Raw genomic sequence first — 26,299 nt, forward strand, 5'->3', positions numbered from 1 at the left:
GGCTCTGAACTGCTCTGTGCGGGTTCGCAAGTTCCGCATGGAATCCCTGCGGTCGGTGGTGGCTGCCCTGGTTCCGGGGGAATTCATGGCCTCCATCGATTTGAAGGATGCGTATCTTCACATCCCCATCTTCGAGGGTCACCAGAGGTATCTTCGATTTGCCATTGCGGAGGATCACTACCAGTTTGTGGCGTTGCCTTTTGGCCTCGCCTCGGCTCCGCGGGTCTTCACCAAGGTGCTTGCACCGGTTCTGGCATTATTGAGGGCCCAGGGCATTTCTGTCCTGGGGTATCTGGACGACATTCTGGTTCGGTCTGCGACCAGCCAGGGTCTGGAGCAGGACCTGTCTGTCACGATGCAAACTCTGCAGGAGTTTGGTTGGACGATAAATTTTCCAAAGTCGGCACTGAGTCCGTCTGTTCGTCTTCCCTACCTGGGAATGATTTTGGACTCGGTGCAGGCGAAGGTCTTCCTGCCGGACGACAAACTCAGAACTCTTCAGGAGGAAGTCAGGTCCCTCCGGGATGTTCCGCAATCGTCTCTACGGACGTGCATGAGATGTCTGGGATTGATGGTCTCGGCCTTCGAGGCGATTCCCTTCGCCCAGTTTCACACGCGGGGTCTTCAAGCGGAGATCCTGTCCAAGTGGGACGGGCGACCTCAATCTCTGGATCTTCAGATCTCGTTGAGTCATCGCACCAGAAAAGACCTTCTGTGGTGGCTCCAGTCCCCGATGGTGTCCGGGGGCAAGTCGTTTCGTCCTATCTCGTGGACGGTAATCACCACGGATGCCAGCCTGTCGGGCTGGGGTGGTGTTCTGGGCGTTCTGTCCGCCCAGGGAACTTGGTCGGAGGGGGAGTCCTCCCTTCCGATCAACATTCTGGAATTGCGTGCGATAAGTCTCTGTCTTCGTCGCTGGTCGGACCGGCTGCAGGGCTGCCCGGTTCGGGTGCAGACGGACAATGCCACGGCGGTGGCCTACATCAACCACCAAGGGGGCACCAGGAGTGCCCGAGCGGTTCGGGAAGTGGCCGACATTCTGTCTTGGGCCGAGACTCATGTCCCGGCGATAACGGCGGTTCACATTCCGGGAGTGGAGAACTGGCAGGCGGACTATCTGAGTCGCCAGACCCTGGATCAGGGGGAATGGTCTCTCCACCCGGCTGTCTTCCAGATGTTGTGCGCGAAGTGGGGTCTTCCAGATGTGGACCTGTTCGCGTCACGTCTCAACAACAAGGTGCGGAGGTTCGTGGCACGGACGCGCGACCCTCGGGCAGACGCGTCGGACGCGTTAGTGGCCCCGTGGCATCAGTACAGACTGATGTATGCGTTTCCACCGATCCAGTTGCTGTCCAGGTTCCTTCGCAGGTTTCAATCGGAACGCAACACGGTGATTCTTGTGGCACCGGACTGGCCTCGCCGGTCCTGGTACGCAGACCTCGTGAATCTGGCGGTCGACGCCCCGTGGCGTCTGCCTCTTCGAGACGATCTACTGTCTCAAGGACCGATATACCATCCTGCTTTACAGTCGCTGGCTTTGACGGCCTGGCTGTTGAAACCGAGGTCCTGAAGGAGAGGGGTCTCTCTCCGGAGGTCGTTCATACTTTAATCAACGCGAGGAAGTCTTCCTCTGGGAAGGTTTACTACCGTACTTGGAAGGCCTATTTTGCCTGGTGTGAGTCCAGGGGGTTTTCACCCCGCACGTACTCGGTGTCCCGTGTGCTGTCTTTCCTTCAAGCGGGTGTTGATCAGCGCTTGGCGCTGGCTACGATAAAGGGTCAGGTGTCTGCTCTGGCCGTTCTGTTTCAACGTCCCGTGGCATCCAACCTTTTGGTTGGCACCTTTATTCAGGGTGTGCGGCATCTGGTTCCTCCTAGGAGGGATCCTCTGCCCCCTTGGGACTTGAATCTCGTGCTATCTGTGTTACAACGTGCTCCTTTTGAACAGATCAGGGAGATCTCGTTGTCTATGTTATCCAAAAAGGTCGCCTTTTTGGTGGCGATCACTTCGGCTCGCAGAGTGTCGGAACTGGCGGCTTTGTCCTGCAAGTCTCCGTACTTGGTTATTCATTTGGATAAGGTGGTCTTGCGACCTAATCCTTCTTTTCTTCCGAAACGTGTTTCGGAATTCCATCTTAATGAGGACATTGTCTTGCCTTCGTTGTGCACGAAGCCTAAACATCCACAGGAGGTGAGATTGCACTCTTTGGATGTTGTTCGGGCGATCAGGGTTTACCTTCGATCGACTGAGTCTTTTCGTAAAACGGACTCCTTGTTTGTTCTTCCAGAGGGTCCTCGGAAGGGCATGGCGGCTTCGGCCTCTACCATCGCTAAATGGATCAGACAGACCATTGAACAGGCCTATGCCTTGCAGGGGAAGGTTCCCCCTGTGCCTGTGAAGGCGCACTCTACTAGATCTCTGAGTACGTCTTGGGCCTGTCGTCATGGGGCTTCTGTAGCCCAGGTGTGTAAGGCGGCGACTTGGTCGACCGTGCACACTTTCACAAAATTCTACAAAGTAGATGTTCGGGCATCGGCGGATGCTTCCTTTGGCCGCAAGGTTCTTAGTGCGGCTGTTCCCTAGGGTCCCTTGTTGGGGACTCCTGGCTGTTGGGATAAGTTTTGTATCCCCTGGTTTTTGCCTTTTCCTGGGTTGTTGCTCCTGTTGAGCACTTGTTTTTTGCTGTTGCCCAGCTGGTTTCCTTCCTTTGGTAAGGTTCCTTTCTTGATGTGGAAACTGCGTTGCCTCTTGGCGCGGATGTGTTTCCCACCCCTCATGTTTGCACTGCTTTGGGACGTCCCCATATGTGACGAATATGAAGAGGCGGCGACTGTCGGAGGACGTAAGAGAAAACGGAATTTTTGTAAAATCTTACCTGTAAAATTCCTTTCTCTGAGTCCTCCGACAGTCGCCGCCCCCGCCCCTCTTTTGGGGTTTGGTTGTATACTCTACTGCTATTCCACTAAAACTGAGATATGGTTGCAGGAAGTAGGAGGGTATTGACTGAGGGGACCACCCCTTGAGGGTGGGATATGTTGGATATGTTAAAAGCTTTATTAACATATTCTGTTGCCTAGCTACTCCTTCGGAGCAAAGTCTAATACCCCCATATGTGACGAATATGAAGAGGCGGCGACTGTCGGAGGACTCAGAGAAAGGAATTTTACAGGTAAGATTTTACAAAAATTCCGTTTTTTTTTTTCTTTCCAAAAACTTGTGGAAAAAAATGACATGTTCAAAAACCTCATTGAATATACATTGGGGTGTTTGCTTTCTTAAATGGGGTAGTTTTTTTTTTTTTTTTTTTTTTTTTTTTTTTGGCGTTTCCATTGTCCTGGTGCTTCAGGGCCTTCAAAAGTGTAATTGTCAAGAAATCAGATGTGTAATTTATGTCCCTGACGGTGCTCCCTGCATGTTGGACCTCTCTATGTGGCCAGGCTGTGTAAAAGTCTCACACGTGGTATCACCATACTCGGGAGTTGTAGCAGAATGTATAATGGTGTGTAATTGCAAGTATGCATATGCCATGTCAGAGAAATAACCTGTTTAATATGACAATTTTGTAAAAAAAAAAAATAATAAAAAAAAAATCTTCATGTTGTAAAGAATTGTAAGGAAAAAAACATTTAAAAAAACTCACCATGCCTCTTACTAAATACCTTGGACTGCCTACTTTCCAAAAAGGGGTCATTTTGGGGGGTATTTGTACTGTCCTGGCTTGTTAGTGTCTCTGGAAATGAGATTGGCCGTCAGTACATCAGATTTGATCAATTTCCAATGATTGGCACCATAGCTTGTAGACTCTATAACAGTGGTTCTTAACCTGGGTTCGATCGAACCCCAGGGGTTCGGTGGGTCAATCTCAAGGGTTCGGCACACCCTCCGCTAGTACCACTTCGCTGTCAGGGACTATTTCTCCAGTTTCGGGCATGTCCTTCCGCTCCCGCTCCGCGCCGTCATCATGGAAATACATAACATCCAGTGGCATAGCGTGGGGGGTGCAGGGGGGGCCGGCCGCACTGGGCGCAACATCTGTGGGGGCGCATTCGCCTCGCAGTGTCATGTCACTCACTCTGTCATGATAGGCTGGTCGCCGCCGCCCGCTGAGTCTGCTCGCACTTGCAGCTCTCTCTGCCCCTGGCTCACTCTCACCGCTGGCTGTGCAGCTCAGCTCCCGGCCGAATCTGATCCAGCCAGAGCCGGCGTCGCCCACTGCGTAGTGGTGGTGGGGGGGGTGGAGATAGGCCAGGTGTGCAGTGCGGAGAGGGACTGTCTGGGGGAGGGACTAACCCGTGCAGCGGCCGCCCAGCGCAGCGCGGGAGAGAACCACCAGGCCAGGTAGCCGCAGCAGCAGAAGAAGCCGGCAGGTGAGAGGCCAGAGAGCCAGTGGTGACAGTGGTGCTGCAGCCTGCAGGAGGAAAACCTAGCCTGTGATCGGGAGTCGGGACACAGGTGAAAAAAAGGTAGGACTGGAGTAGTACTGGCTGTACTAGTCTAGTGACTGTCTGACTGACTGTGTGAGAACACTGAGAAGACTATGTAAAGGGGATCTATTTTATGGGGAACCTGGCCTGCTGTAAGGGGGAGATCTAAATGGGGGACGGGACCTCACCTCACCCTGGCCTGCTGTAAGGGGGGATCTATATGGGGGACATGATCCCCCATATAGTGTAGATCCCTCCTTACAGTAGGCCAGGGTGAGGTCCCCCATTTAGATCCCCCCCCCCCCTACAGAAGGCCAGGGTGAGGTTAGGTCACTCTGGGGTCCCCCATATAGATCCCCCCTTACAGCAGGCCAGGGCGAGGTTAGGTCACTCTGGGGTCCCTTATATAGATCCTCCCCTACAGCAGGCCAGGGTCCGGACCTCACCTCACCCTGTCCTGCTGTAAGGGGGGAGATCTATATGGGGGGCGGGACCTCACCTCACCCTGGCCTGCTGTAAGGGGGGATCTATATGGGGGACCTGGCATCTATATAGGGGATCTCACCCTGGCCTGCTGTAAGGGGGGATCTATATGGGGGACCAGGTGAGGTGAGGTCCTGTCCCCCATATAGATCTCCCCCCTTACAGCAGACCAGGGTGAGGTGAGGTCCGAGGTCCCCCTTATAGATCCCCCTCACCCTGGCCTACTGTAAAGGGGGTGATTTATATAGGGGACGGGACCTCACCTCACCCTGGCCTGCTGTAAGGGGGGATGCTGGACATAAAAACAAAGAAAAGGAACAGACTTTGTTGCGAAAACGACATAAGAGTGGCACTTGCCAAGATAAAGCCGCGCATTTCTGAACTGGTCTCCGAAAGACAACAGCAGAAGTCACACTAATTTGCAGTAAATATTCATTATTATGTTTTTGTTTTTGTGTGAAAATCATGTTTTAATGGTTTTGTTCTTTGTTCTTAATGGTTTTGTTCATTTTGTGCACCTATGTAAAAATATCTACCTAAAATAATATACAGTATACCTATGTTTTGAATTTGAAAAAATCATATTTTATTTTTCAAATTAAGAAGGGTTCGGTGAATGCGCATATGAAACTGGTGGGTTTCAGTACCTCCAACAAGGTTAATAACCACTGATCTATAACCTTCACAAATACACTGATTTGGGTTATTTTTTACCAAAGATTTGTAGCAGTATAACCTTTGGTCAAAATTTATGAAGAAAAATGACTAATTTGCTAAATTTTATAACAAACAAAAAAAAATGCATTTTTATTTTTTTTTCACAATTTTCAGGCTTTTTTTTTGTTAATTATAGTGCAAAAAATAAACCCAGTGATTATTAAATACCACCAAAAGAAAGCTCTTATTTGTGTGAAAAAAAGACAAAAAATTTATGTATGGACACTGTTGCATGACTGAGTAATTGTCATTCAAATTGTGAGAGCACTGAATGCTGAAAATTGGTTTGGTCAGGAAGGTGGGTATAAGTGCCCAGTAGGCAAGTGGTAAACAAAGATGGTGCTGTACTGTCTAGAGAGAGAGGCACTTTTTCACATGGCTCCATTCCGTCGGGGGCATCCGTTCAGATCCGCCTGAAAAACGGACAGGCGGATCTGAACGGTCCGCATGTGTGAAAGGGGCCAAAAGCATACAAAGGCATTGTCAGGGAGAGCACTGTGATCTGTGATAGGTAATCAATACCTGGGAATGTTCTACTGACGCATTGCTTGGCATGTATGGACTTATCTCCGGTAATTAGACAGAATCTATCCTTGGGATTAGCTGCTTGTTCAGTGTAGGAGTTTTGGAATAAGGTTTAATATACACTCACTCTTTGCATCAGCGGAGTACCTCTAGCGGTGTGACTGGTTACATAAAGCCACCCCTATAAGGTGCACCCAAACACTACTGCCTCCTCTACATACAATGCAGGGGTAGTAGCTCTGCATACAATGCAGGGGTAGTAGCTCTGCATACAATGCAGGGGTAGTAGCTCTGCATACAATGCAGGGGTAGTAGCTCTGCATACAATGCAGGGGTAGTAGCTCTGCATACAATGCAGGGGTAGTAGCTCTGCATACAATGCAGGGGTAGTAGCTCTGCATACAATGCAGGGGTAGTAGCTCTGCATCTACATGCAGTGCAGGGGTAGTAGCCCTGCATCTACATACTGTGCAGGGGTAGTAGCCCTGCATCTACATACAGTGCAGGGGTAGTAGCCCTGCATCTACATACAGTGCAGGGGTAGTAGCTCTGCATCTACATACAGTGCAGGGGTAGTAGCTCCGCATCTACATACAGTGCAGGGGTAGTAGCTCTGCATTGTACGTGATGACCCGTAGGAACCGCTCACAGTCCAGGGAGATGAGGACAGTGCTGGAGCCGGTGTAAGGTAGGTACAGCAATATTTTCAGCTTCCCCTTGACCTCATGAGCATTTAACCCTTGCAGTACAGGGGGGGCCCACTGCAAGGGTGAATTTAGGATTTAGCATTAAAAATATCCAATGCTAGGAACACTTTAAATATTTGCACGTCTTTTTTCTTTATTTGGCAAAAATACATTGCTCGTGATCTATCATGATTCGTGTTAGGATGTAGTCTTTTTCCACGTCACTGGATACTTTGGCTTAGTTCATATCATCAATGACATCCTTAGCTATCACATGGTTTCCGGGCAGGAAGGATGATACTATACTGGGCCCTAGTGAAAGTTTTTTCTTTTCCCTCCAATACCCTATATAGATATATATGTGAACTGAAGGACCTCAGAAAAATGACAAGTCAGCGGCTAAAGTCTAATGTGAGCAGCTTTCTATCAGGCTAGATTTGGTTTGTTATCCCAGAATCACTTGCTGTGTTGTCTGTCAGAGATAAAGCTGTGATTAGGGGCTCCCATCCGGCATCAGGAACATGTAGTATGCTGATTGCTGTAATGTGCCTTTTGAACACTCATGGTTTTATTGCGGTACAGCGGTCTGGCGTGATTTAAAGAGCGACCAGTAAAATCAGTCAGTACACTGCTGGGGCTGGGCTGGAAACCTTGCAGTCGTGTAACATCAGATCGTCCATCCAATCGGCTCAAAGTAAGCTATCTGTAGTTTTTGGATAGAGTATGGCAGGGGTTAGCAACCTTTTCCACTTTAAGTTTTCCTTTGCACGCTTTAGACAGCCAGTGAAGTATAGCGCATTGTATTTGTATGGCTTGTTTTTCATTTTTTGGACTCCTGTTTTACTGCTAATGGCAAGTTAAACTGTCCTAATTCTTGCACTTTCAGACCTCAGTACCAGCCCCAGTTCCTGCACATTTAGGCCCCTTTCACACAAGCGGACTGTTCAGATCCGCCTGTCCGTTTTTCAGGCAGATCTGAACGGATGCCCCATGCATCTCTATGGGGCATCGGATGTCAGCGGAGACATGTCCACTAACATCCGATCTGTCAAATCCGGATGGATGGAAACCCTATTTTCCATTCGTCTGGCGGATCGGATGAGAAAGGACAGACGGTCCGTTCTCATCAGATTCCCCCATAGAAAAGAATGGGGACCTGACAGCTGTCTCTGCACACAGCGCAGAGACACAGCTGCCATCCACCTGCTCAGCGGGGGACCGCTGGATCAATTCCCCCACTGAGAAAAACGGAGTCTGCCGACGGACTCCACTGTGTGAAAGGGGCCTTAGACCTCCGCTCAGGCCAAATCCATGCACCTTCAGATCAGACCTAAATCCTGTACCTAAAAAGTGGTTGTAAACCCTTACATACACCCAGTGTATGTGCCGTATGTGAAGTGACTGGCCTCAGGTGATACAAAGAATAAACAAATCCTCCCATATTGGCTGTACCTGTTTATCTTCTCTCCTTTTGCAGGATTTATTTAGCTTGTCTGAGCTGTCCCAAAAAAAAAAGGGGGTCGGTAAACTGAAATTGCACTCTACAAAGCTCAGTGAGGAGAGCTGACTGGAGGGAAGGGACCCTGTTCCGTGAAAAAACCATACCCGTGAGAAAACCATACCCTCGTCACTTCCGCAGGGTATGGATTTCTCACGGCAGTGTGTTTAACGTTATACTTGCCGCCATTACATTAAAACAGCTCCTCTGCACTATGAGTGATCTCCGCTCCTCTCCCTGTCACTTCCCTGATCTGGGGTAATAAATATAAAAGCGGATCACGGAGCCGACATTTACATCTCATACACCCGCCGCCGCTTTCATATTTATTAGCCCACATCAGGAAAGTTACAAGGATAGGAGCGGAGATGCCTCATAGTGCAGCCGCGCTATTTTATGTAACCGCCGCAAGTTTAACATTACTTTCACTACCGTAATTATTTCATACCTTCTGAGCATGCGCACTTGTCATCTTCTCTGCTCTTCCATGATGTTTCCGGCTCTCTGAGCATGCGCACTCCTTCGCTGCTCAGCTGTTTCTCACGGGAAGTGACGAGGGTATGGTTTCTTCACGGGGTATGGTTTTTTAACGTTACAGACCCCCCCTTTCACACAGCACACAGAAACAGAGCTGAGGCTGTCAATTAGCTGGAGGCCCCTCCCCTGTCACCTTTTTTCTCTTGGTGTCAGGAAAACCTGTCTAAGGTTCACAACTACTTAACACCTTTAGATTAGATCCAGTTCCTGCACTCTCACATCTTGATTAGCCTAAAATCCAGCACCGTCAGAAATGCAGGGGTTTTACATGCAAACCTGCTGCAGCTGGCATGAATAAGAGGATAGGCACACCGATGTTGGAAGCCGCCGGCGGGCCTAGGCTGGTCCCGAGAGAAGGGCAGGCACCTGAATGTCAGTGACCTGAGGGAGATGGGTGGGCCACGAGCAGAAGGTCAGGCCAGGCTTTTACAGCCTAGTGAGTTGTCAGTTGCAGCCTTTTGCAGTAGCGCTTCTGGGTGCCGCTATAAAAAGACATTGTGTGCTTACCAAGGCCATGTTGTGGAGTTTTTGTTTCCTATTGAAGAGATTTTTCTTAACTTCCTCTATTGGAGCTACAACAGGAAGTGGGAAATATCTCGAAAAGTAATGGAAATTTTTAACTGTTGTAATGCAAACAAGGAATAGAAGTAGGATGTTTCCAACTGCGAAACTTTTCAGGTGACAATCATTTTGCTTCCCTTTCAGTCCCAGTGACAGTGAATGCCAGGACACAAAGTAAATCTCCCCAGCGTCGACACAGCTATACAAACCTGACTGGTTCTAATCCCTCACCGCATCATCCAGAACATAAAAAACAAAAAAATGGCTGCAGATATACAGTATTTTAAATATGTTTATGAAACTACAGATACATTCAGTGGGCTTTTCACAATGCTTCTGTGTGATGCTTGCGTCTTGTCCCCTTGGCTGCCTCCCTCTTAGAGGGTGACACAACGTGGGTATTGAAAACTACAAGTTCAGCATATCATAGAGGTGGAGTAAAGTTGGTGGGCGGGCGTGGCCGGCTACTGATGTGAGAGCAGCGCGGTCCCGGAGCTCTCTCCTGCTTGCCCTGATCCTTCAGTGATCCTGTGGAACCCCGAGCCGCTACTCACCTGATTCCGACGCCCGTGTACTCCTGATCCCTCGGTGCATCAGCGGAGATGGTGAAGATCGGTCCCCCTGGTCCGGAGGCGCCTGGATCCCGGCCGTCGGCCTCCCTCCTCGAGCGGTCCCAAGATGGCGCCGGCCCGCCACGGAGCTCGAGCCAGCCAGCTGCTGCTGCACGATCCTCGCAGCCATCCGCCTCTCTCTCCCACGGAGGTGGTTCGGAGCCTGACGACTCTTCCTCCCTGCACCGGCATGAGACTGTGAGTGACCTTCTTCTTTCCTCCCCCCTAGACCCCGCTGCTGCGGCAGGGGTGGGGGTAGATAGGCCTGAGCCATCCCTTGCTGCCATCATGGATGCCATCCGCCATTGTCAGGCCTCTCTCACTACTCAAATTGAGTCTGTGAGGATGGAGATGTCATTCCTGAAGCAGGATGTCCATAATCTCCGCCATAGGGTGGGCAACGCGGAGCAACGTATTGGCGACCTGGAGGATGCCCACCGCCCCTTGCAGGCCTCTGTGTCTGATTTACAGAGGGGTCACACGGCCACCATTGATAAGATCACTGACATGGAGGATCGCCTCCGACGTAATAACCTCCGCTTTCTGGGATTCCCTGAGGGGGCGGAGGGAAAGACACCCGAATCATTTATGGAAAAGTGGCTCCTTGACACCTTTGGGAAGAATGTTTTTTCACCATTATTCGCCATTGAACGGGCGCACAGGGTGCCGCTGCGCCCCCTGCCACCAGGGGCGCCACCTCGTCCTCTTCTCATTAAACTTCTGCATTTCCGGGACAGGGAGGCTGTGCTACGGGCCTCCAGGGAGAAGGGCCGTGTCTCCTACAATAATAATGCTATCTCCATCTTTCCTGACTTCTCTGCAGCCACCCAAAAGCAGCGGGCCTCCTTTATGGCAGTTAAGAGGCGGCTGCGTGATCTCTAGTTACCATATAGTATGCTTTATCCTGCCCGTCTCCGGATCATCTCTCAAGGCAAGGCTCATTTTTTCCAGGATCCTCGGGAGGCTGCGCACTGGGTGGACTCCTTGGGCCGTGGCTCTCCTGGCCGCCAGGACCGGCGGTCTCCTCCTAGATGAAAGACTGTTTGTCTGCTGATAGTATGGTTGGGCTCTGGGCTCGTCCTGGTGCTCCTCATGGACCCTCTCTCGCCTGATTGATTTTTTGGGACAGATGGCTATTCCCTTTTTCTGGGGGTCGGGGTTCCTATTTTTCTGTTTTTTCTGATGGGCATTTTTGGGGTGGGGGGGCTCCCCCCTCATCTCTTTTCCTTTTTATTGTTTTTTCTCGTTTGTCTACTACAGGACGAGCAGATCCACGTTTCCCTGCATTTGACTTCCTTTTGTTGTTATGGGCTACAAAGCTCTCAATTGTTGGGGTTTGAGGGCCGGGTGGGCTAGGGTGGGGGGAGGGGGTGTTTGTTACTATTGCCATCCGCAACCTGCGGGTCTAGGCGGGTTTTTTCTTTTTGGTTTGTTTGTTTGCACCATTTTGATCCACAGGGTCGGTACAGTTTTTCCTTTTTTTGTTTCTGGGGTCATGCTCTCTCCTTATGCGATGCAGTTGATTTTGTTTACTATGTTACTGTGGTCACTTTTTTTATGTCTTATGTGTACTCCTTTTTCTGGGCTCCTCTCAGATGCTGGTTGTGCCTTGGCCCTTCGGGGTTTGCCTGTTTTTGGGCTGACCTACGGGGCGCTAACGCTGATTGTTGGTATATTCCTATGTCTACTCTACGTATAATCTCATGGAACGTCAGGGGGCTAAATTCTAAAGTGAAACGGTCTCTGATGTTTGACTATTTAAAACGCCATAGTCCTCACGTTGTTTTGTTACAGGAGACACACCTCCAGGGGTCCAGGGTTATGGCCCTTAAGCGGGCACACGTGGCGTATGCGCTACACTCTACCTACTCTTCCTATGCCCGAGGCACGTCCATTTTGATTGCCAAATCCGCTCCAGTCACTATTAAACATTTAAAGACGGACCCCTCGGGGTGCTTTGTTATCTTTGTTATTGAATATTTAGGTAAACCTTATACCCTGGTGAATGTTTATGTCCCCCCGCCGTTTACTAAGTCATTCTTTGACCGTGTTTTGGGTTTGGTTTTGGAAATGGCGGAGGGCCCTCTTATTATGGCGGGTGACTTTAACACGGTCCTCGACAATGCTTTGGACCGCTCTGGGGCTGCTTCTTCCCAACATACCCCCCTGCGCTCCTACTTAGACAAATTGGACCTCACGGACGCCTGGAGGTGGAAACATGGGGGGATTACTGAGTTTTCTTGTTATTCGAGCTCACACCACACTCTATCTAGGATTGACCTCTGTTTGCTCTCTCGGGAACTGCTGGGTCCGCTCTCGGGGATCAGGTACCTCCCTCGGGCGGTATCTGATCACTCCCCTTTGCTGGTGGACCTTGCTTTGGGGTCCCCACCTAATTATAAATTGTGGCGACTAAGCCCTCTGTGGCTGGCGGACCCTGCGGTGACTGATCAGGGGCTCACGGAATTGAATTCTTTCTGGGCGCTCAATGGACGGGAGGGGTCGGCACTGCTGACCTGGGACGCCTTCAAGGCCACTATGCGGGGCACCTTCTCGTCTGCCATAGGCCATGCTCGGAAGGCGCGTCAGACCAAGTTGGTTGACGCCGAACGGGCATTGCATACGGCTGAACGGCAATACTCTGACGACCCCTCCCCTCAGAATCACGCCGCTTGGCGGGCCAGAGCCCGTGATTTGGATCTCGTCCTTATTGAGCGCACCCAGAAAAAACTGTTATATCAGAATCAAAGAATTTTTGAACTGGGGGACAAAAACAGTCGCTTGTTGGCCTACTTGGCTAGGCCGGATTTTCAACCTTGTATCATTCCCCGGGTCACCAACCAGGCCGGTGTCATTGTAGAACAAACTCCTGCTATTCTTCATAGTTTTGTTGAATTTTATTCCTCTTTATACCGCACCCAGGCCCATTACACTATTATCGAACTTGATGATTTTTTATATGATATTGAATTGCCCGCATTGTCGGTCGACCAATCTCGCTTCTTAGACTCCCCTTTGACCACAGAGGAGATTGACAAGGCCATAGCTACGTTTGCACATAATAAGACACCTGGCTTGGATGGTTTCCCCATTGAATGGTATCTTCATTATAGGGAATTGCTGGTCCCCCATTTGCTGAAAGTGTTTACTTGTGCTCTGAAGGAAGGACGTCTGCCACCCTCCATGACGGAAGCCCTTATAGTACTCATCCCGAAGCCGCGCAAGGACCCTCTTCTCTGTGAATCGTACCGTCCGATCTCGCTTATTAATACAGATGTGAAGATTTTGGCCAAGGTCCTCGCGAGGAGGCTGAATACGGTTGTCACGGACTTGGTCGGGGCGGACCAGTCGGGGTTTATTCCTGGCCGGTCTACCTCGATCAACTTGCGTAGACTTTTTACCAACCTTCAGACGACTCATGATTCTGTGGGGGCCAGGGTTGTGGTGGCCCTGGACACTCACAAGGCTTTTGATTCAGTGGAGTGGCCTTATCTCTTGGAGGTATTGGCGAAATTTGGATTCGGACCGGGGTTCATAAAATGGGTACAACTTCTATATTATCTCCCTCATGCCCGTATCAGGGTCAATAATTCCGTGTCTGACTCCTTTCCCATTTTTCGGGGTACTAGGCAGGGGTGCCCGTTGTCCCCGTTACTTTTCGCCCTGGCCATTGAGCCTTTGGCTGCGCAGATCCGCCAGTGTGCGGCTGTTGCGGGCTTTGTGATCAATGGCTTGGAGGAAAAGGTTTCCTTGTATGCGGATGATATGTTGATATATCTAGCGGATCCACATCAATCCCTCCCCACTCTATTGTCCATTATTGATCGCTTCGGTCACTTCTCGGGTTTCCGGGTGAACTGGAGTAAATCTACTCTGTTCCCCCTGGATCCCCAGGTTCTGCCCCCTTCTCTCGCATTATGCCCCCTCCAGGTGGTAGATCGGTTTCGATACTTGGGGGTTGACATTCAACTTACCTTGTCTCGTTTCCTCCCCAATAATTTAGATCCCTTGGTTGCCCGACTTAAATCTTCTTTGCAGCTCTGGTCCCAGCTTCCTCTCACGGTTTTGGGTAGGATCAATATTTTTAAAATGATGTTCCTTCCCCGATTTCTGTATGTGTTGAGTCACTCCCCGATATATGTTACCAAACGTCGTTTCCAGGTCATCGATTCGCTCTTCACTTCATTTATCTGGGGGGGTTGGCCGTCCACAGGGTCGGTACAGTTTTTCCTTTTTTTGTTTCTGGGGTCATGCTCTCTCCTTATGCGATGCAGTTGATTTTGTTTACTATGTTACTGTGGTCACTTTTTTTATGTCTTATGTGTACTCCTTTTTCTGGGCTCCTCTCAGATGCTGGTTGTGCCTTGGCCCTTCGGGGTTTGCCTGTTTTTGGGCTGACCTACGGGGCGCTAACGCTGATTGTTGGTATATTCCTATGTCTACTCTACGTATAATCTCATGGAACGTCAGGGGGCTAAATTCTAAAGTGAAACGGTCTCTGATGTTTGACTATTTAAAACGCCATAGTCCTCACGTTGTTTTGTTACAGGAGACACACCTCCAGGGGTCCAGGGTTATGGCCCTTAAGCGGGCACACGTGGCGTATGCGCTACACTCTACCTACTCTTCCTATGCCCGAGGCACGTCCATTTTGATTGCCAAATCCGCTCCAGTCACTATTAAACATTTAAAGACGGACCCCTCGGGGTGCTTTGTTATCTTTGTTATTGAATATTTAGGTAAACCTTATACCCTGGTGAATGTTTATGTCCCCCCGCCGTTTACTAAGTCATTCTTTGACCGTGTTTTGGGTTTGGTTTTGGAAATGGCGGAGGGCCCTCTTATTATGGCGGGTGACTTTAACACGGTCCTCGACAATGCTTTGGACCGCTCTGGGGCTGCTTCTTCCCAACATACCCCCCTGCGCTCCTACTTAGACAAATTGGACCTCACGGACGCCTGGAGGTGGAAACATGGGGGGATTACTGAGTTTTCTTGTTATTCGAGCTCACACCACACTCTATCTAGGATTGACCTCTGTTTGCTCTCTCGGGAACTGCTGGGTCCGCTCTCGGGGATCAGGTACCTCCCTCGGGCGGTATCTGATCACTCCCCTTTGCTGGTGGACCTTGCTTTGGGGTCCCCACCTAATTATAAATTGTGGCGACTAAGCCCTCTGTGGCTGGCGGACCCTGCGGTGACTGATCAGGGGCTCACGGAATTGAATTCTTTCTGGGCGTTCAATGGACGGGAGGGGTCGGCACTGCTGACCTGGGACGCCTTCAAGGCCACTATGCGGGGCACCTTCTCGTCTGCCATAGGCCATGCTCGGAAGGCGCGTCAGACCAAGTTGGTTGACGCCGAACGGGCATTGCATACGGCTGAACGGCAATACTCTGACGACCCCTCCCCTCAGAATCACGCCGCTTGGCGGGCCAGAGCCCGTGATTTGGATCTCGTCCTTATTGAGCGCACCCAGAAAAAACTGTTATATCAGAATCAAAGAATTTTTGAACTGGGGGACAAAAACAGTCGCTTGTTGGCCTACTTGGCTAGGCCGGATTTTCAACCTTGTATCATTCCCCGGGTCACCAACCAGGCCGGTGTCATTGTAGAACAAACTCCTGCTATTCTTCATAGTTTTGTTGAATTTTATTCCTCTTTATACCGCACCCAGGCCCATTACACTATTATCGAACTTGATGATTTTTTATATGATATTGAATTGCCCGCATTGTCGGTCGACCAATCTCGCTTCTTAGACTCCCCTTTGACCACAGAGGAGATTGACAAGGCCATAGCTACGTTTGCACATAATAAGACACCTGGCTTGGATGGTTTCCCCATTGAATGGTATCTTCATTATAGGGAATTGCTGGTCCCCCATTTGTTGAAAGTGTTTACTTGTGCTCTGAAGGAAGGACGTCTGCCACCCTCCATGACGGAAGCCCTTATAGTACTCATCCCGAAGCCGCGCAAGGACCCTCTTCTCTGTGAATCGTACCGTCCGATCTCACTTATTAATACAGATGTGAAGATTTTGGCCAAGGTCCTCGCGAGGAGGCTGAATACGGTTGTCACGGACTTGGTCGGGGCGGACCAGTCGGGGTTTATTCCTGGCCGGTCTACCTCGATCAACTTGCGTAGACTTTTTACCAACCTTCAGACGACTCATGATTCTGTGGGGGCCAGGGTTGTGGTGGCCCTGGACACTCACAAGGCTTTTGATTCAGTGGAGTGGCCTTATCTCTTGGAGGTATTGGCGAAATTTGGATTCGGACCGGGGTTCATAAAATGGGTACAACTTCTATATTATCTCCCTCATGCCCGTATCAGGGTCAATAATTCCGTGTCTGACTCCTTTCCCATTTTTCGGGGTACTAGGCAGGGGTGCCCGTTGTCCCCGTTACTTTTCGCCCTGGCCATTGAGCCTTTGGCTGCGCAGATCCGCCAGTGTGCGGCTGTTGCGGGCTTTGTGATCAATGGCTTGGAGGAAAAGGTTTCCTTGTATGCGGATGATATGTTGATATATCTAGCGGATCCACATCAATCCCTCCCCACTCTATTGTCCATTATTGATCGCTTCGGTCACTTCTCGGGTTTCCGGGTGAACTGGAGTAAATCTACTCTGTTCCCCCTGGATCCCCAGGTTCTGCCCCCTTCTCTCGCATTATGCCCCCTCCAGGTGGTAGATCGGTTTCGATACTTGGGGGTTGACATTCAACTTACCTTGTCTCGTTTCCTCCCCAATAATTTAGATCCCTTGGTTGCCCGACTTAAATCTTCTTTGCAGCTCTGGTCCCAGCTTCCTCTCACGGTTTTGGGTAGGATCAATATTTTTAAAATGATGTTCCTTCCCCGATTTCTGTATGTGTTGAGTCACTCCCCGATATATGTTACCAAACGTCGTTTCCAGGTCATCGATTCGCTCTTCACTTCATTTATCTGGGGGGGTCGGCCGGCACGTGTGGCCAGAGATGCGTTACAGTTACCTGTATTAGCGGGGGGACTGGCGGCGCCCAACCTACGCCTTTATTATTTTGCCTCCCAGTTGGCACACGCACATTGGTGGTTCCATCCCGAGGACAATCATGCTGCGGCGGCCTTGGAGGCGGCTATTTTCACGTCCTATGAATCTCTGCAAAATTTGCTGCACCGTAGATCTACTATGGGCAGGCCGAACACTGCACTTATCTCGGTCACTCTACGGGTTTTTGCGGCTACCGCATTGGGTGAGGCCGACCCTCCGGGGTCGTACTCCCCTAATGCCCCCCTTTGGCACAATCCTCGGTTTCGGGAGTTTTTCGGTCGGGACGACGGTATTTTTTGGGCCCGTCTTGGGGTGAAGTCTGTTGATCACCTGTATGTCCGGGGAACCTTCCGGTCCTTTGCGGACATGCAGTCCACTTTTGCTGTACCATCTACGGCTCATTTTCGCTACCTCCAGCTGAGACATGCGGCGGCTGCGCAGTTCGGCCTCCGGGATGTCTCGCTGGAGCCATCCCCCTTGGAATATCTCCTCTCTGACTCTTCACATGAGAAACTGGTCTCCACATATTATCGTAGGCTTTTGCATTCTAAGTCTAAGCGCTTGGCGGTGGTTGAGTCCCAGTGGCGTGAAAACGTCCCGGACTTGACGGAGGAGGTTTGGCATGACGTCCTTCCTGAACAAATCCCGGTTGTAATTTCCTCCAGGGATAGAGTCATACAATTAAAATTCCTGTATAGGGCTTACTACACTCCCCTGTTCCTTCATAAAATTGGTACATTATCCTCCCCTCTCTGCTCTAAGTGCTCTGATGGTGTGGGATCCTTCTTTCACATGTTTTGGGAATGTCCCCCTGTCCGTGCCTTTTGGTCAGGGGTGACGGCCTTTATAACTGATATCTCTCAATTGTCCAATGTCTGTAGCCCCCTTCGTTGTCTCCTAGGATATGTGGATGATGAGGATGCTCCGGCTCGCACGAAACTATTGCTGCGTTTGCTCTTTTTCTATGCTAGGAAAGCTATTGCTCTCCGTTGGAAATCTTCCACACCCCCTGACGTTCCATTTTGGATCTCTATTGTTAATCAGGCTCTGCCTCTGTATAAACTGACGTATGAGGCCAGAGGATGTCCGAAGAAATTCAATAAAATCTGGTCCTTCTGGGTAGACTCTGATCTTACTGCCTCCTCGGTGTCTGACGCCTCCTAGGCGATGTCTACAGTGCCTTCTTTTGCTCCGCATGTGTCGTTATATATTGCTTATAATAATGTGTTACCCCCCCTTTTACCACGATTACTGGGTATTCTCTGTACTGTGGTTTTATTTTGTTAGATGATTGGAGAGGATGCTTTGTATGTTCTGTATCCTCTCTTTTATGTTGCACTGCCATTTTTCTTTTGGTGTACTGTGTTTTGTTTGTTTAATAAAAAACCTTTAAAAAAAAAGTTGGTGGGCAGTCGATTGCTTCTGGCTAGTCTGAGGGCCTTGCAAAAACAGAGGGTCTGGTGGTGGTTGGGACATGAAGGCATGGAGAACAATGACAATTTTCTACAGTTCTGATCCTTCTCCACAAAAAAGTATATTTGCTTGTGTCGCTGCATTTGAGTTTTCCCATCTCTTCCTGTCCTGAAAGGAAATCAGATCTCCCCTATGGGGGCTCAGATAGGTTTTCATAGCTAACAGAGTTTGGAACTCTTTCCTGTTTTGCCCAAAACAAAGTAAGTTTTGGCTGCAGTTGGAGTTTAATGTTTCAGCAGCTGCCAAAAATTAAGATTTCACTCTCTCTCTGTAGTGTCCCTTTTTAGGATGTGCCTCTAGAACACCATGACTCTAATTCTTTCTCCCATTGTTTCTTCCCTCTTCAGACTGATCTGTAGATCTCACCATGGTGAACTCCAGCCTCATCGACAGCAGCAGCGCCAGCTGTAGCAGCAGCACAGATTCCAAGGAAAGCTCGCGATGTTCAACCCCCGTCCTCGACCTTGAACGGCATGAGCGTCTCCGGGATAAAATGCGCAGGCGCATCGACTCCGGTGACAAATGGTTCTCGTTGGAGTTTTTCCCTCCACGCACAGCCAGCGGTGCTGTCAACCTCCTGTCCAGGTACATACATGGATGAAGTGCTCTCGTAAAGCTTTTTTTACAGATATGCTTCTGGTCTGGCTATATTAAAGGGTCTCCTTTTACTGTAGGTTGCTGAAATTGTTCATTAGGACGGCTAGAGAAGCTAGGGAGCTTCAGAGAGAATGAGGTTATCTGCTCACAAATCTTTTTAGAAGTCTTAATTTTTTGTAGTTTTTTTACTTTTTATTTTTTTCCTTCTGTAGTTTTCAAAGTAGAGTTAGGAAGGGGTAAAACTTTGGTAGGTTTTGGTTTTATGCGGTCTGTCCCCTTGGGGAGATTTCCCTTCACCTACTGTCCCAAAACATAACACAAAGGGAAATTTAGAACAATTGTCCCTATTGGAAGACCCCTCCCCCCTTTTTCTCTTCTGTTGACAACTGTAACAGTTTTTATTCCCATCACTTTTTGTTCTTGGAACAGTGGTTACCAGGGTATATAAAGCTCTTGAGTTTCTGCAGTTCGGACACAGACAGCAATTATATTGATTTATGTGAGCCACACTGAGTATTGAGAGAGTATATAATCTTAGATCTTTTTTTTTCCATTTGCTTTGGGCTATTCCAGTGTAAAACAGATTAACTATACGTTTTAAGCCTTCTTCACACAAGTGTACTTGGGCGTACACCTGTGGGAAGGGCTGTATTTGCACTCCGTTTTCCGTGTGCAGGCAGTCCCTTTCATGCGCAGCCGCTGCTCCAAATTTGGTGCATCTACCCAAACGCAACCATTGTGAGTTCCGGGACACATACCCCCACGCACTCACACCCGCACAGATTTCAAATTGGGTGTAGTGACTGTGTCTGTGCATCCCATGCTGAAAAATGTGACCCTTGGACGGGTGTTTGCTTAGGTACGCCTGTGAAAGAAGCCTTACAGCAGAGTTCCGGCCACGGGGGTGAAATTTAGCTAAAAATACCCCCAAGACAGTCAGGGCTAGTACATTCCATAATGGATAGCCTCTGTACTGTCCTGGGTCGCACTTACCTTTTAGAAGAAATACCTTGAAAATTTCTTCTCCAGCACTGCCATCTCGGATGTGGGCAGCTGAAGCCAGCTTGTCCTCTTCTGCGTCCTCTTCCGTGTCCTCTTCTCCCAGAATGCGCCTGCACCGGCCCGGCTCGTCACTTCCGGTGCAGGCGCGTCATCCCTCCACAGCTTCTGGGCATACCCAGAAGCTGTTTAGCAGGGAATGAGGCTCCCGCACCGGAAGTGACGAGCGGGGCCGGTGCAGGCGCATTGATTCCTGGGAGCGATGACGTTCAGCTCCCAGGAATCAATGCAAGGAGGAAGTGACGGCGCGGCTGGCCGCAGAGGGAGGAAGTGGAAGAAAGGTGAGTATATTTTCTTCAATAACAAGGTAAGTAAACAAACAAAAAAAAATCGTAACTATCCATTTGTTTTTCAGGTGACCAAGAGCAAGTGGATGGCCCTAAATCGATTATGTCGATTTTTGTGGCCGGAACTCCGCTTTAATATTATGTGAAGATGCTGCAACAGTATATGCAGTAAATTATTTTCTTCTGACTGTGACACACACACTTCTATGGCTATAAGGAATGGGTTGCAAAGCTATGCCATCTAACCTTTTAAAGGGAATGCTTGTTGAAGTGCATCGTCTTTTAATATAACAATTCCTGATCACAAGTACTATTGAACTGCACCTAATAAATGCATAAACTAGGCTGTGTGGATATACACAACCAACTGCCACATTCTGAAATTATACAATTTATCAGTGAACTTAGAGTTTTTATTTAAAGGTTAATGAAACCCAAGACCAAAAAATAACATTTTTGTAGTTTACAGTCTCTTAGATGTGGGTGTTGCACTGAAGAACATCTTCCGTTCTAGCTATGTAATATACCAATTGTCCTGCCCCCACATGTGATGGAGATGATGAACTGTGGACATTCTGTAGTTCCATATCAGGAGAACAGCCTAGTGTAACAACCTTGGCTACCTCCATACACGCACGGACAGGAAGTGTGGTATTTGCAGGATTGCCTGGAGAAAATAAAATAAATGAATATTGAAAAAAGAAAACCAATTCTGCCAACAATACCGAGGACTGGTAAGCTACAATAAATGTTTCCATTTTGGGTTTATATGCTTGTTAAAGTGGTTGTAAAAGCAGAAGGTTTTTATATCTTAATGCATACTATGCATTAAGATAAAAAGCCTGTGTGGAGCAGCCCCCCTAATACTTATCCGAGCCCAATCTAGATCCAGTGATGTTGCACGAGAGACTCGGCTGCCCCTCCTCATTGGCTGGGGTTGGCCTGTTTGGGGCTACCCTGGGTAACATCATTAAAGTTCTCACAGGGGGAAAGAGTACCTTTTCTTCCCCAGCCTATTAAGGGCAAGGAACCTCGTCGTAGACGTGGGCCCTCCTTCTCGGCTCATACGTTTTTTTTTTTCGTTCCAGGGTCTCCTCTGGAGGATCCAAATTAACCTGGTCTGGCGAGCCGAGAGCAGGCTTCTCCAGACCCATAGACAAGGCTCCTTGAGCATGAAGGTGCACTCTCACCCGTATCGGGGGTGGGGGGACGTCTTCGTTGGTTTCCGGACTTGTGTTCTTCCCTGGTACAAGACAAGTGGGTCCACAAAGTCATTTGATCCGGCTACAAGATTGAGTTTCACTCTTGTCCCCGGCAAGGTTCTTTCCTTCTGACTTGCGCCTGTCCCGAACCGTTTTCAGGGTCTGTTTGGGGCAGTTACAAAACCTGTTGCTTCAAGGGGTGATTGTCCCGGTTCCGACTTCAGAACGTTTTCAGAGTTTTTACTCAAACCTGCTTACAGTTCCCATGAAGAAAGGCAAGGTGCGTCCAATCCTGGACCTTAAGGCGCTGAACTGCTTTGTGTGGGTGCAGAAGTTCAGGATGGAGTCCATTTGCACGATGGTGGCATCCCTGCATCAGGGAGATTTTCTTGCCTCTATTGACATAAAGGATGTTTACCTTCACTTTCCAACATGTGTCGGTCACCAGTGCTTCCTCCGCTTTGCCGTGGGAGAGGAGCATTATCAGTTTGTGGCGTTACCCTCTGGTCTCGCCTCTGCTCCTCAGGTCTTCACAAAAGTGTTAGGCTCCGTGCTGGCATTGCTAGGCCATCGGGGGATCGCAGTCCTGGGCTACTTGGACGACCTACTTTTGCGAGCGGAGTCTCTTACTGCTCTGGTGGAAAACCTGGAAATCACCATACGAACTCTAAGGGAGTTCGGCTGGGTTCTGAATCTTCAGAAGTCTGCTCTGGTTCCCGTCCACGAAGCTGGACGATCTGGGTCTGACTCTGGACTCAGCCTTAGCCAGAGTGTTCCTTCCTCTGGACGAACTCCAGTAATTTCAGGCTGCAATTTGTCTCCTGCTGTCAAGCAGATGCTTATCCCTCCAGACTTGCATGCGGGTGCTGGGCCTGATGGGGTCTACATTAGTGGTGGTTCCGTTTGCTCAGCTCCATACAAGGTCCCTGCAGGGAGATTCTGGCCAAATGGCACGTTCCCGGGGTGAAATACTGGCCTGCGGATTACCTCAGTTGGCAGGCTTTGGACCAAGGGGAGTGGTCCCTTCATCCAGAGGTACACACACCTGTACTCAATCAGTGTCCACCATCAAGTGGATATAGGAGGAGTCCCCTGTAGTGCATTTGCACATCCTTCCCAGCAAGGAGTATTATCTCCAAGGGTTAGGCTGGATTCATCTCTTTTTCATGGATAGTGTAGGACCCACTGATAATGGGTTACTTTGACGCAGTAGTGGGCTTGAGCACGATATGGCCATATGGTGGGACCAAACCCCCATTTTTATTTATGGATTGTCTTCAGATTTGGTAGTTATTTCTTTTGCATTTGCGCGCTATTCTTTTTTAATATACGTGTCTCTGGTGGGGCATACCCGAGTGGATCTGTTGGCGTCTCGGCTCAACAGAAAGGTGCAGAGGTTTGTGGCTCGGTCACAGGATCCTCTGGCGGATGCCACAGACGTGCTGGTGGCCCTGTGGGGTCAGTATCGTCTGAATTACAAGCTCAAGCTTCTGCCAAGACTTCTATGCAGGATCGAGGCAGAAGGGATTCCGGTCATGTTTGTGGCTCTGGACTGGCCTCGCTGGGCTTGGTACGCCAATCTGGTGCAGCTGGTTGACAAAGTTTCTTGGAAGCTTCCTCTCAGGATGGATCTGCTGTCCCTAGGACCAATCTTCCATCCTGCTTTACAGTTGCTGGCTTTGGCGGCTTGGCTGTTGAACGCCAGGTGCTGATGGAGAGAGGTTTGATTCTGTTATTCCAACGCTGTTAAAAGCTAGGAAATCTACTTCTAGGAAGATCTACCATCGTACGTGGAAGATGTACATTGCATGGTATGAGTCACTTGAGGTTTATCCCCGCTCCTTCTCAGTGGATCTTGATTTTCCTTCAACTGGGGGGTTGAACAGAAATTGGCCTTGAGTACCATTAAGGGCCAGGTGTTTGCTTTGGCAGTCGTCTTCTAACAACCCTTGGCCACACACTCCCTGGTGTGTACCTTTCTTCAGGGTGTCCGACATTTGGTTCCTCCAGTGCGGTATTAGTTGCAGCCTTGGGACCATAATTTGGTGCTTTTGGTCCTCCAGAAACCTCCCTTTGAGAATCTTTGGGAGATTCCCTTGCTTACTCCTGTCTCAGAAGGTGGCTTTTTTGGTGGCGATCACCTCTGCATGCAGGGTGTCGGAAATGGCGGCGTTATCCTGTCAATCACCTTGCTTGGTAATTCACAGAGCTAAGGTGGTTTTTTTCCCCTGTCCGTCGTTCCTCCCAAAGGTTGGGTTGTGTTGCCTTCCCTGTGTCCTAGACCAAAAGATCCAATGGAAATGCCTTGGATGTGGTCTGGGCAATTAGGGTATACCTGGCAGTTACGGAGTCTTTTATGAAGTCCTAGTCCCTATTTGTGCTCATGGATGGGCCTTGGAAAGGGTTGTCCGCTTCCTCTGCAATCCTTTCCCAATGAATCACACAGTTATTCAGGCCTATTCCATCAGGGGTCAGGTTCCTCCTTTCCCTGTCAAGGCACATTCTACTCGGGCACTTAGTGCCTCCTGGGTCTTCCGTTATTAGGTATCAGTGACGCAGGTGTGCAAGTCTGCCACCTGGTGGTCGGTGCACACTTTCACAAAGTTCTATAAAGTGGATGTGTTGGCATCTGCGGATGCTTCTTTTGGTCGCAAGGTTTTTCCGGCCGCTGTTTAGAAGACGTGATCCTCTTTAAGGGTGTATTGCTTTTTCCAGGTGGTCTCCAGTTGTTTTGGTTGAGCTCCTGTTGCCTGGTTGGCTACTGTTTAGCCATGGGAATTTCTTTTACACTGTTCCCACCCCTTATGTTTAACACTGCTTTGGGATGTCCCAATGGTTCTGAAGATCAGGAGCTGTGTCAGTCAATGAACGAAAGAGAAAATGGGATTTTTGACTTACCGTTAAATCCATTTCTCTGATGTTCATTGACGGACACAGCACCTACCCCTCTATGGAGTTGTAATCCTGACACTGCTTAAACTGAGTACCCTTTAGCAGAGAGAGGTATTCCCCCTGGGACTTCCCATCCTTTTTCTGCCTAGTGTCCTACTCCTGTAGGGGGCAGTATAACCCAATAGTTATGAAGATCAGGAGCTGAGTCAGTCAATGAACATCAGAGATATGGATTTTACAATAAGCCAAAAATCCTGTGTGGTTTTGTGTGGTTTTTTTTTTTTTTTTTTTTTTTTTTTTTTTACTTTGTGTCCTAATGTTGAGCCTGTGTTGCTCTGTGTGGATCAGAGCAACTCAATGCAGATGGTGTTGATGAGCCCTAAACCCTTAGATAGGTAGACCTCTTCATTTTCTAGCGATGTATTCCTACCTCTGGTGTGATTGTGTGTTCTTCTAGCCTCCAGAAGAAGTAGTTGTAGGAGAATGGTAAAACAAATCTAAAACTTGGTAGTTTATTCAGCTATTTTCTCCTGTTTTGCAGGTTTGATCGAATGGGCTCTGGGGGGCCCCTCTTTATTGATGTGACCTGGCACCCTGCAGGAGACCCCGGCTCCGATAAAGACACCTCTTCCATGATCATTGCAAGCACGGCTGTCAAATTTTGTGGCCTTGAGACCGTTCTGCACATGACATGTTGTCAACATACCAAGGAGGAGATCACAAGGCACCTACAGAAGGCCAAGCATCAAGGATTGAAGAATATTATGGCTCTCCGAGGGGGTGAGGTCATGTGACTGGCAGTAATGAACATGATTTTAGTAACTTCACACATGATAATAGTTGTAGTTCTTGATTTAGTAAAAAACCTGGGCTGGATTTGAGGAATTTCTCAAAAAGAGACACAAGCAGCTATAGAGTTCTGACATTGGTTCTATACCTTCCTCCCGCTACTAGAACATGATCATAGTTGCTGTCTGTGTCACCACTGAGGGAGAATTGCCTTCATTTCCTCTCCTAACACTTGTCACGGAAAGAGGTCCTAAACCAGTCCAGGAGATAATGTCATAGAAATGCTTAGGGCTCATTGGAGTCGCAAGATGCTGTGTGAACCTTGTTGCTATTGGAGTCATTTGAGCGACACAGAATGCTGTGAGGTCAGTGGATTAAACAGGAAGCCCTGGTGTCAGTGGTTGACACAGGCTGAGGCAGACTGACAGCTAACACAAAAAACACAAGGCATGAGGAGTCGGGTAATCAACGATGGGAACTTGGCTTAAGGGCAGCAACATGTTTAAATGCTGAGCCATGCTCTGCTTTGAAATGTTAGGCTGTGCCAATCAGGAGAGGTATCTCCTTTCCTGTTGGGACATGTTGCCAGCACTCCGGGTAAAACCCAGAAGCACAGGTGGCCATGTGCTAAAGAGAAGACCTGCTGGATAAGGGAGCAGTGTGTGTAAACTGCCATAAAAAAAAGAGGAATTGGGGAGATATTGTATTACTTCCTGTTCTGTCTGCCATATGTCAAATAAGCTAAAAGCAGGGTTAAAAAAAAAAAAACTCTATTTGATACACAAAGGGGGAAAAAACCTGACAGAGGTTATGCTAGAGTCGTGTTTTTAAAGTGATAATAAAGGTTAACTTTTTTTGTTAAAATAAAAAGGGTATACTTCACTTCTCTGTGCAACAATATTGCGAAGTGTGGTCCCTTATCTTCTGA

General features: G+C 49.0%; 1 protein-coding gene across 1 annotated transcript in view; it reads left to right on the forward strand.

The window, feature by feature from the left end:
• MTHFR (methylenetetrahydrofolate reductase) overlaps positions 1-26,299 on the forward strand; it is a 58,242-nt gene that overhangs the window by 16,055 nt on the left and 15,888 nt on the right. Inside the window, exons 2-3 of the mRNA XM_082274150.1 lie at positions 18,893-19,130; positions 25,124-25,362. Coding sequence (XP_082130276.1) covers positions 18,913-19,130; positions 25,124-25,362 — 457 coding nt within the window. The 5' untranslated portion in view covers positions 18,893-18,912. The remainder of the gene's footprint in view (positions 1-18,892; positions 19,131-25,123; positions 25,363-26,299) is intronic.

Source organism: Pelophylax lessonae (genome assembly GCF_965119305.1).
Source record: "Pelophylax lessonae genome assembly, chromosome: 12".
Taxonomy (NCBI): Eukaryota; Metazoa; Chordata; class Amphibia; order Anura; family Ranidae; genus Pelophylax; species Pelophylax lessonae.